The following is an 11,675-nucleotide window of genomic DNA, read 5'->3' as shown; positions in this document are numbered from 1 at the left end:
TTTGCCTGTCTGCTTTGCAAGCCTGCCAAGTTTGTTCCTCTCCCAGCACACTTCCCCTGCTGGCTTCTCTGCCAGCCTTTCCTGCATGTGGACTTGGGTGGCATCAGTCTCCTCATGGACCATAATGAGCTCCAACAGGACAAGAACAGAATCTCTTTTCTGTTCTTCACCAGCATCTAGCATGGTGCCCACAGGTGGGGCTCACTGGTGTCTGTGGAATGAGCAAATGAATGAATTGATAGAATGGAGGCATTGGGGCATGAATGTAAGGACCCTGAAGCACAGGAAGCCCAGAGTTGACAGGGCTTCCCCAGCCCTGATGTCTGCAGCCCAGTGTGTCCCAGGGCTGAGACTCTCTTGTGGCCACTACAACTCGAGAGCCACCCCACATGGGGTCCACTGAATGTCACGCCAGCTGAGGCCTCCAGCGAGGATCCCAGATCCTAGAGTAAGGGACTGACGTAAGGGGGTGGACAGGAGTCTTGGAGCCCCCAGCCCTACTGTCTCCCTGCTGGTCCCCTTTTGGAAAGTTCCTCTGAGGGCCATGTGTCTATTCACAGGTTCAAAGACTGGTCACCAAGAGGGGGTGGGGGGGGGGGGGGCGGTGATTCTGTTGTGACAGCCTCAGGGGAGGACTTGGTCTGTGAAAGAACACAGTCAGAATCATCAGGGCGGAGCCCTTTGTGGTGGGGCCTCAGGGAGGTGGCCTGGAGGCGGACTGAAAAACCTCATGTTTCTAGAGACTGAACTCCATGTAAATGAGGTCCCCGATGGTCAGACTTTCTGTGATAAAGGTCTGTTGGTCGATTCTGATCCCCTCCACAACAGCATTGCTCCTCTCTTCAAGGCTGGGAGCCCATCCTTCGGGCCGGGGAAGGCACAGAGGATCAGAGAGGTGAAGTAAGTTGCCCAAGGCAGCCCAGCTTCTGAGGTCTGGAGGCCAAGCTCGCCTCTCCCTCAGCCAAGAGCAAAGGCATCCGCTTAAATCGCAGTGAAGAGTCCCCGTGTTCCTCTTAATTGAACGTCGTCGTGCTGCATGCTGCAGGGTTGTCTCACCTTAATCATCACGTGGCTCAGGAGGCTGCCCACTTCACAGATGAAGAAACTGAGGGGGAGGGGGTCTGAGTGACTCAGGCAAAGCCACACCGTGAGTGAGCGAGTGAGAAACCCAGCTCCACGCATCTCCTGTTTGAGCATGACTGACTCCAGGACCAGCACCCCCACCCCCCGTCACAACCCCTGGTGCGAGGGGCCAGCGGGGGGCTGGGGCAATCCAACCTGAGCCTTCAACTGGGGAGAGGGGTCGGGGCGGGGGGGCAGCTACCTCGACCAGCTGTACCAGGGCGATAGGTCCGCAGGGAGGCCCCAGCTCAGCCGCAGGGATCTGGACCGTTTCTGTCTGAGAAGCTCGGAGGAAGTGGTTTTGCTGGGGAGGGGTGAGGTAGCCAGCACACATGTGGGGCTAGCTGATCCGTTAGGCCGGGTCCCCACCCTCAGGGCCCACAGTGTATGTAGGATGCCCCTCCAAATGTCTTAGTTTTTTTTTTAATCAGAAAGAAAAAATGGGTACAATAATAATGAATATATAAAATGAGTCCGGCCTGGGCTGCATTGGCCTTGGTGTCAATGCAGTCATAAAGTAGAATGTTAAGTGGGTGCTTTGTTTGTTTGTTTGCTTCCAGAGGAAGTCGTAAGGTAGCCCTGCTTACACAGTGAGGCCTTTGCCTGTTCATTTTCAGTCCTGCTGCCTCAGGCCCTTTGCTTGTGCTGTTCTCATCCCCGCCCCGGCCCAGAGCATTCTTTCCACACAACAACCCCCCAGTCAAGTTGACTCCAACCTGCCCCTGCCTAGCCCTTCCTGCAGATCAGTTTGGCCTCCTCTGGGGGTTCTTGCAACACCAGTTCCCGCTTCCTAATAGGCTGTCCACTTTAAAACGACGACATGAATCATCTCTCACTCCTCTTCGTTGCTTGCCAGGTTATCAATGCTGGGAGGGCAGGGCCTATGCCTGTCTTGGGGTCACCTCTGTGTCCCCTGAGGATCTAGCACACAATCAGTTCAGTCAGTTCAGTTGCTCAGTCGTGTCCGACTCTTTGCGACCTCATGAGTCGCAGCACGCCAGGCCTCCCTGTCCATCACCAGCTCCCGGAGTTTACTCAAACTCATGCCCATCGAGTCGGTGATGCCATCCAGCCATCTCATCCTCTGTTGTCCCCTTCTCCTCCTGCCCCAATCCCTCCCAGCATCAGGGTCTTTTCCAATGAGTCAGTTCTTCACATCAGGTGGCCAAAGTTTTGGAGTTGCAGCTTCAGCATCAGTCCTTCCAATGAACACCCAGGACCGATCTCCTTTAGGAGGGACTGGTTGGATCTCCTTGCAGTCCAAGGGACTCTCAAGAGTCTTCTCCAACACCACAGTTCAAAAGCATCAATTCTTCGGCGCTCAGCACACAGTAGGTGTTCAGTAAAGACCTGTTGAGGTCTGGGCTTCCCTGGTGGCACAGTGGATAGGAATCTGCCTGCCAGTGCAGGGCACACGGGTTCGATCCCTGGTCTGGGAAGATCCCACATGCTGAGAACCCGCCAGGCCCGAGAGCTACAACCACCGAGCTATGGAAGCCGGCGCGCCCTGGAGCCCATGCTCTGCAACAAGAAGCCGAAATGAACAGCAGCCCCAGCTCACCACAATTAGAGAAAACCTACGTGCAGCAACGAGCCAAAACAATACATAAAAAGCAGACTGGGGCTGAGGGTGGGGGTGGGGGCCAGTTGGTGTCCTAGTCCCCGCCCAGGGCTCACCTACTTAAGGAAACAGGAACCACTTGGGGCACAGTGCCCCGCCCTGCTGACGTGCAGACCCTAAAGCGAAACCCAAGGCTCCTGTAGTTGCCGAGGCACAGCCAGAGTGAGGGCCTCGGGCCCCGCAGGGGTCTCCCAGGTACATGCCTATTTCTGTGCCCACCCCGTGCTGGGTGAGACTGGGGCCCCAAGAGCCTCAGCCTCATCTCCACCCTTGAGGAGATAGCACATGGGAACCAGGCTGGACCAGGAGGAGAGCCAGGGCTGGCGGGGTCCAGAGAAGCAGGAAGAACCTTCTGGGGGCACTGGTAGGTGACTATTGGAAAATAGAGCTGGAATTTGGAAAAGAGCATGCCTGACAGGAGCACAGCTGGGGCAGAGACATGGAGAGGAGAGAGAGAGCTTGGTCAGTGTGGAGCAGAGCAAGGATGTGGGCAATGAGAAGGTGGGGGAGGCTCCAAGGCCATGGTCAGGAGCTTCAAACTTAGTATGACTTCCTTCATCCCCCTTACACCCTCCCCTCTGCCACTTCGCCAGTGCCAGGTGATGCTGGGGACCCAGAAAAATCCGAAAGAACCTAGCCCTGGACCCCATCCCCAAGAGCCCCTAATATGGGAGAGACAGAACCAGACACATGTTCCACGAGGCAAGGCTAAGCCAGAGGCGGGAATGGTGGGAAAGATGGAAGACAGATGGATGCCAGGGCTTTGTCCTGGAGAAGAGGCAAGAAAGCTGCCTGGAGGAGGGATATTCTTGCTGGGTCTTGAAGAATAAACAAGAGTTCTCCCAGGTAGCAAAAAGAACAAGCCTGTAAATATTTCCTCATTCTAGGTCCCTACTGGGTTCATGAATATTCATTATATGCATACAGTGCTGACCTCTGTGCTAACTGTACCTTCTCAGGCAATTACCATCATTAGCCCCAAATGGCAGATGGCAATTCAGGCACAGAGGGGTTAAGTGGCATACTCAAGATCACCCAGCAGCCAAGTGGGAGAGCTGCAGGCTGAACCCAGGTTGTCTGGCTCTGATTGGGCTCAGTTGCTTTATCACCCTGCTTTATTAAACATTTCTTAATAGATTTCTTTAATTTCACTCACTACAGAGTTTCTTCCCCAGAGGGTGTGCTTGGCATCTGTCTTCTGGCAAGAGAAAGTCAATATTGACTGGGTTGATAAACAAACCCTCCCTGTAGAAACAGCTTGGTAACAAAGACCTTCTGAGATTGAAAAATCAGACCAGTGGGGGAGGGGGGAGGGTTGAGCTCCAGCGTGGGCACAGAACTAAGGGTAAGAGTGAAGGGTCACGTGTGGACAATCCTTTGGCGGGTTTTTCACTGACTTAATACCATTTTGCGAATTGCTGCTGTTTTCTTTCTCTGTTTTCCAGCACTGGGTCACTGGCTCATGAAGTCCACTGGTACCTGAGCTTAAAACTGTTGAGAATGTGTGTGAATTAATCATGCACTTGTCAAGTGATAGATGTGCCATCTCCAGCCACCACCCTTGGTGACAACAGTGGCAGAAGCAGCTGTTTGGGGCCACATCTCTGTAGTGTTTAATGAAACCATGGCAACATTTTATGACACCCACTGTGTACCTGCTATTTCATTCATTCACTTATTATTTTGCCATCTCCACATCCCTCCTGGGAAAGTGATAGTTACTTAATTTAACCTTTACATAAATTCGGACTCCTCTGGTAGCTCGGATGGTAAAGAATATGCCTGCAATGCAGGAGACCTGGCTTCGATTCCTGGGTCAGGAAGATCCCCTGGAGAACGGTTGGGCTACTTGCTGCAGTATTCTTGCCTGGAATACTGAGTTCCATCCAATTGCTGAATTCCATCCAATTCCATTCAGTTCCATAGACAGAGGAGCTACTGTCCATGGAGTCGCAAAGAGTCAGACACGACTGAGTGACACAAGCTCAGTTCTTAAACTTAAATGGTGGTTGTTTAGTCGCTCAGTCGTGTCCAACTCTTTGCAACCCCATGGACTGTAGCCCACCAGGCTCCTCTGTCCATGAGATTTTTCCAGGCAAGAATACTGGAGTGGGTTGCCATTTCCTTCTCCAGGCGATCTTCCCTATCCAGGGATTGAACCCGGGTCTCCTCCATTACAGGTAGACTCTTTACCAACTGAGCCACCAGGGAAGCTCTAAACTTAAATACATATATGGATAAAAGGGGCTTTCTAATCCTTGTAGTAATGGCACACATAACAAGAACAAAAGGAAAAGGAAAAACCCTTGGGAGGGGTTTTGGGGGACGAGTCAGTGAATGAATGTGCTTTAAGTGCCAACACATAGTAGGTGCTCAAGAAACACAAGTCGATTTCAATCCTGTTGCTCTGTCCAACCTGGAGGACTTCTCAAAGGAGGAGGCACCATGAACCTCATGAATGAAGCGAAGGTGGGAAGTGGACCACGCTTGACTCTCTTTCCTCCTTCCCATCGCCAGGTCCCCCCTCACCCCTGGAAGCCATGACTGAGGCCAGAAGGCTGCCCCCACCACTGCCTCCACGACTGGACTGGTTCGTGCAGACGCAGGTGGACCAGCTGACCTGTGAAGGGGTCCCTGAATGGTTCCATGGTGCCATCTCGAGAGAGTAAGGACACAGCCATACCTTCCACCCTGCCCTTCACCCTCTTTCCTGGCCTACCCCCACCCTAGGCAGGTTTTTACTTTAGGATCCTGGGCTCAGCTGCACTAAGTGAGTTAAGAGGGTTAAATTCTGCCTCCTCCATGGACTCACTATGCAACATTGGGCAAGTTACTGGGCCTCAGCTCTCTCTATACACGTGGCCGCCAAAGCAGTCCCGCCAGGGACCTGACAGGCCCCTTCCCCTCACCTCGCTCAGGCGGATGCAACCTCACTGAGTCAGTGAAGGTGAAATGCAGCTTTAGAATCTTTCTTAACACAGTGCCCCCCAAACAGCTGCTCTCGGTCCATCAGGGTTTAGCCAGAATGCACTTTCTACATTTGACTGAACTCCTAGGACACGAACAAATCCACCTAGTCACCCCCAGGGGCTAGCTCTAAATAAACAGCAAAAAGAACATTTATTGCTGCATTCTAAATGCAGGAAGTTGAGGAAACCTTATGAAAGCCACAGAAAGGAGGAATTGGGCATGGTTTCTAAGTTCTGGAGTGCACAGCAGAAGTATAATGTAAGCCATACGCTGTAATGTTATGTCATTTTAGTAGCTTTATTAAAAGAGGTAAAAAGAAAGAGGTGGAATTAACTTTAATCATATTTTTTATTTAAACCAGTATATTCAACATGTAATTAGCCCTAAGTCCTTAAAATCTGGCATGTATTATATGCTTTTAGTATATCTCAATTCCGACCAGCCATATTTCAACTGCTCAGCGGCCACACGTGGCCAGTGGCCTCTGTAGTAGATGTTAGTTGCTTTGTGACCCCATGGACTGTAGCCCACCAGGCTCCTCTGTCTGCGGAATTCTCCAGGCAAGAATACTAGAGTGGGTTTCCATTTCCTTCTCCACTGTATTAGGTAGCTCAGGTCCAAAACCCCCCTTTTGTCTCCTAGAAGGCTACCTCTCACTAGGTGTGAACCCAGGACAATAGTAATAATAATAGTGAGCATCTTGTGTGTTCCTACCAGCTGGCTGTTCCCATACTCACACCATGTGCTTTTCATCTGTCCTCCCACGGGCCCTGGGAGTTAGGGTTTACTTTCCCCTTAAGGAAGCTGAAGGTCAGAAAGGGACTGACCCTCCCCAGGGGTCACACAGCTAATGAAAAACAAAGCTGGATTTAAAATCAAATGCATCTGGGGACTTCCCTGGTGGTCCCACAGCTAAGACTCTGCGCTCCCAATGCAGGAGGCCCAGGTTCAATCTCTGGTCAGGGAACTAGATTCCACAAGCCTCAACTAAAGGGTTCACAGGTCGCAACAAAGATGGAAGATCCCATGTGCCGCAACTGAGACCAACACAGCCAAATAAATAAATAAAAATATTTTTAAAAAATTTTTTAATCAAAAGCATTTGAGAATAGCTCCTGCTTCATTACCTGTGACACCTTGATCTACCCAAAGCTGTCTTTGATTTGCCTTCCAGTTGTTGGGAAGGCAAGCATGGGCTGTGAGAGATGGTCAAGGTCATCAGAGACTTCCTAGCACCTCTGGGAGAACATCCTTGTCTCTGAATATCCCAAGGTCTGAAACAACCAAGAAAAGAAGTGATTTTAAGCTGTTTGTTCACTTAGAAAATGGAAAACCGTATGTAAAATAGATGACCACTGCAAGTTTGATGCATGAAGTAGGGCACCCAAAGCCGGTGTTCTGTGACAACCTAGAGGGATAGGGTGGGGAGGGAGGTAGGAGCAGTATTCAGGATGGGGGACACATGTATATTTATGGCCAATTCATGTTGACGTATGGCAAAAACATCACAATATTATGAAGTAATTATACTCCAGTGGACAGAGAATCCAATGGACAGACAAGCCTGGTGGGCTACAGTCATGGGGTCGCAAAGAGTCGGACACAACTGAGCAACTAAACCACCACAATTATCCTCCAGTTAAAATAAATAAATAAAATTTAAAAAAAAGAAAAGAAAAGCACAGACCTCTGTGGCTCAGGGGGTGCCACTACTGGATGACTAGTGTACCAGATGTCTGGCCAGTATGTTTATCCATCTTTTTCCTGTGTTTGCCCTCCAGGGATGCTGAGAACTTGCTGGAGTCACAGCCCCTGGGATCCTTCCTCATCAGGGTCAGTCACAGTCACGTGGGCTACACGCTGTCTTACAAGTAAGGCCTGGGTTAGGGGCAGGGGCAGGGGGACTCTGGGGCCTACTTGGAGGGGCATGGGTGCTTCATACCACAGCTTCTCAGCAAGCAACCATTGTGAGGGTCTGGTAGAATCTAACTGAAGGGTGGGCGGCTGCAGGTATGGCTGTAACCAGCAGACTTGGGCTTGATGGTAACTGAGACTGTGATAACAGAGATTGCGTGAGACCCAAGAATAGCTATTGCCTTTCCTCTGACTCCCTCTCCCCAACCATTTAAATGACAACTACCTGGACTTCCCTGGTGGCTCAGTGGTAAAGAACCCGCCTGCCAGTGCAAGAGATGCAAGAGACACAGGTTCAATCCCTGGTCCGGGAAGATCCCACATGCCATGGAGCAGCTAAGCCCATGCCCCACAGCTATGCTCTGGAGCCCAGGAGCCGTAACTCCTGAGCACTGTAACTACTGAAGCCCAAGCTCTAGAGCCAGTGTTGTGCAATGAGAGAAGCCACTGCAATGAGAAGCCCAGGAACCAAAAGTAGAGAGTAGCACCCGATCTCCGAAACTAGATAAGTGCCTGCACAGTATAGAAGACCCAGCACAACCAAAAACAAAATAATTAAATAAGGTGACTTAAAAATAAATAAATAAATGGCAACTCCTTGACTTCCTTGGGGTCATGTTACGGAAAACCAGGGCAGCTCAGCTCCCTAAGTTTCAACGCCTGATCCAGCATCTCAGTTAGAGGAGTTAGTAGCACAAACTACTTTTCAAAAGGATTCCAGGCCAAAGGAATTTTTTTTTTCCAAAGGAATTTTTTAAATGGTCCTATTACAGAGTTACCCACAGAGGGAAAATCTCACGCCTTCAGTTACTTAGGCAGCCCAAGGCTGCCACTTAACATGTTGTATGATCTTGGACAAGTCACTCACTCTGTGCTTCCTTCAAAGTCCTCATCTCTAACATAAAAATGCTAAAGTTAATTGACAGTCTTGATGTGAGGACTAAACGAGACATAACAAGCACATGCTTGCATTCATGCTAAGTCACTTTAATTGCAACCCTATGGACCATAGCCTGCCTGGCTCCTCTGTCCATGGAATTTTTCAGACAAGAATACTGGAGTGGGTTTCCATGCCCTCCTCTAGGAGATCTTCCCGACCCAGGGATTGAACCCACGTTTCTTATGCCTCCTGCATTGGCAGGCAGGTTATTTACCACTAGCACCACCTCGGAAGCCCAGTAAGCACACAGTGGCCAATCAATAAATGCATTCATTCATTAATAATGAAACATTTATTGAGTACCTGTACCAATTTTCATTGTCATTTCTGTTGATCAATTACCCTTGCCAGGCATGGAGCTAAGCTTTTACCTGCAGTGGATTTTTCCATCTTCACAAGAAGGCCTGAGTAGCCTCCTGTTATAAAGGGGGAAACTGAGGCACAGTACAGTCACCTGCCAGGTGTCACGTGGCTAATGAGTGGAGGAGCTTACAAGGGAATCTAGGCAGCAGGCTGTAGCCATGATTCTGCCAGCTCAAGAGCTGGGGGAGGACGCGGGAGGAGGGGTCGGGGTGGGAACCGTATGATGGAGAATGGGATAGCCTAGCCCCAACCGTGTCTCCACAGAGCTCAGAACTGCTGCCACCACTTCATGGTGAAACTGTTGGATGATGGGAGCTTCATGATCCCTGGGGAAGAGAGGGCCCATGACTCTCTAGATGCTTTGGTCACCTTCTATCAGCAGCAGCCACTGCGGCCACATGGGGACCTGCTGATGCAATCCTGCCGACAGGTGAGGATTGGGACGCCCAAGGGCCAAGCCCTCCAAACCCTTTTGCTCCCGCATGCCCCTTCCGCCTCTGGAGATCCCATCATTCTTGCAGTCCCTGTTCCCCTGGGGCCCCGCCCCTCCTGGTCTTTGTTCCCTGAGTCCCCAGGCTGGTTTTTTTTTTTTACAGGGATTCATGTACCAGGTATAACCTGGGCTGACCTACCAGAATAGCATATTTCCTTATAAGCCTCAGTGGGTGGGGCCTAGCCCTGAGAAGCTGCTGTGGGAGGAACATATCTCCTTATAAGGATTGATAGGCGTGGCCTAGGCCCCCAGAAGTTGTTGTGGGAGGGGGTGTGTCTCCTTATAAGGACTGATGGGCGTGGCCTAGGCCCTCAGAAACTGCTGTGGGAGGGACATAATTCCTTATAAGGATTGATAAGTGTGGCCTAGGCCCTCAGAAACTGGCTGTGAGTTTGGCATAGGCCTTATAAGTCCCAGAGGGCAGAGCCTAGCCCTCAGTAGTTGCTGTGGGAAGTTTTGTGGGTGGGACAGGACCCCAGCCCCATCCTTGTCCCCTTCCTTGGGACTGAGCTGTAGGTCCCCTCTGCCCTGCAGAAGGATCCAGAAAATGTGGATTATGAAGATCTCTTCCTTTACTCCAATGCATTGGTTGAAGAAGCCACCAGGTCTGCCCTTGGCTTCGGTGAACATCAGATTCCCTCCTCTTATCCCATGGCCCCGCTCAAGGAGGTATGTGACAGAAAGGTGGCATCTCCAATCTGGAAAGTGGGAGGGGGGTGGCAGGATGCAGGGGCAGAGGTGACCCACAGCTGCCAGAGGAGAGTCTCTAGAATGAAGATTAGATCCTGTTGTTGTTCAAGTCCCTAAGTTGTGTCTGAGGGTGGAGCTTGCCAATGACTTGGAGGCGGAGGGTAAGTGGGGAAGAAGGTCATTGTCATGGTTTGAATCCCCATGCCTGTGTGCATGCTCAGTCACTTCAGTCATGTCTGACTCTTTGTGACCTTATGGACTATAGCCCTCCAGGTTCCTCAGTCCATGGGATTCTCCAGGCAAGAACACTGGAGTGGGTAGTCATTTCCTTCTCTGCCTTCTGCGTGGCCTATGAGCTAAGCACAGCTTTTGTGTTTTTGAATGTTTGAAAGAAATCAAAAGACAAACAGTATTTCATGACCTGTGAAAATCAGGTGAAACCCACATTTCTGTGTCCATAAAGTATTATGGGAACACGGACATGCTAGCTCACTGACCATAATCTCTGGCTGCTTACACAACAACAGCAGAGCTGAGTAATGAAGCACAGACTATTGGACTCGCAAAGCTGAACACACTGGCTCTCTGAACGGTTATGGAAAAAGTCTGCTGCATGCTGGGGGAAATAGTGAAGCCCTTTACTGAGACAGGGAGGATGGGGCATGGGATCAGGTTTGGGAGGTTCTCTTGGGATCTTTCTCCATCCCAGGGTGTGTGGGTGGGACCCGGGTCCCCATTTCTGGGGGAGATTCAGCACTCTGGTGGGTGGGGTGGCCCCAGGTCTCACCTGTTCTCCGTTTCAGGCCTCTGCAAAGTCAGGCCTGCTCCATCAGTCAAAGGAAAGGAAGCTGTCAGCAAGGCTGGTAGGTGCATCCATGGAGGGTCCTCTTGGGGAGGCGCGTCAGAAACTCTGGAGGAACCTCAAGATGCTCCCCAAGACAGGCAAGAAGGTCCAGCAGCAGCTGAAATCCCACCTGGCGGCTTTGAGCTCATCGTCAGTGACCGACGGCTCGGAAACCAGGACAGGTGACACAGCCTGGGAAAATCACGTCGACAAGGACCGCTTTGTGGCCACGTCCCCCGCGAGCCCCCCACAGCCCGGAGCTCCCAGAGACAGACGGGGCCCCTCCAGGAAAACCTCAAGGTCCGTCAGCTGGAGCGAGGCAACCTCGAAGGTCAAGGACTGGCACCAGACAGTAGTAAGGGTCCTGTCCTTACAGGCGTCCAAGCCAGACCCAGTGGACTTGAGAGAGCCACAGGACTCTCTCCCCGAGGAGTACCGCCCCCCGCCACCCTTCGCCCCTGGGTACTGCTAGGTTCGCCCTGGCTCTGGGACCCTCACTGCTGGGGGCTGTTCATGCCTGGGCGTCTTGCTTTCTGCCGCAACCCACTAGCCCTCAGGGACCTGAGAGATGTAATAAAAATATTGCTTGGGTCTGGTCCTATGATTGCCAGTGGGGTAACCTGGTCATTTTAATAATAATAATAATAAGGGTTTCCCTGGTGGTCCAGTGGTTAAGACTCCACACTTCCACTGCAGGGGACACAAGTTCAATCTCTGG

The 11,675-nt window shown here is 51.2% G+C and overlaps 1 protein-coding gene across 3 annotated transcripts; it reads left to right on the top strand.

Moving 5' to 3' along the window:
* The first annotated feature begins 2,840 nt into the window (after nucleotides 1–2,840).
* Nucleotides 2,841–11,567, top strand: HSH2D (hematopoietic SH2 domain containing). Of its 3 annotated transcripts, XM_061149973.1 has the most exons (7): nucleotides 2,853–3,107; nucleotides 3,337–3,589; nucleotides 5,261–5,408; nucleotides 7,495–7,584; nucleotides 9,195–9,360; nucleotides 9,958–10,092; nucleotides 10,917–11,567. In XM_061149973.1, exons 3-7 carry the CDS (start codon nucleotides 5,284–5,286, stop codon nucleotides 11,427–11,429), a joined length of 1,029 nt encoding a protein of 342 aa, XP_061005956.1. In that variant the 5' UTR covers nucleotides 2,853–3,107; nucleotides 3,337–3,589; nucleotides 5,261–5,283; the 3' UTR covers nucleotides 11,430–11,567. The 3 variants fall into 3 exon arrangements, with proteins under 3 accessions (XP_061005957.1, XP_061005955.1, XP_061005956.1); XM_061149974.1 differs by lacking the exon at nucleotides 3,337–3,589 and having other exon boundaries at nucleotides 2,841–2,938; XM_061149972.1 differs by lacking the exon at nucleotides 3,337–3,589 and having other exon boundaries at nucleotides 2,844–3,107.
* The last annotated feature ends 108 nt before the right edge of the window (nucleotides 11,568–11,675 follow it).

The sequence above is a fragment of the Dama dama genome, chromosome 9 (assembly GCF_033118175.1).
Source record: "Dama dama isolate Ldn47 chromosome 9, ASM3311817v1, whole genome shotgun sequence".
NCBI classification, from domain to species: domain Eukaryota; kingdom Metazoa; phylum Chordata; class Mammalia; order Artiodactyla; family Cervidae; genus Dama; species Dama dama.
The sequence above is the reverse complement of the archived record's forward strand: the minus strand, read 5'-3'. Positions and strand labels throughout refer to the sequence as shown.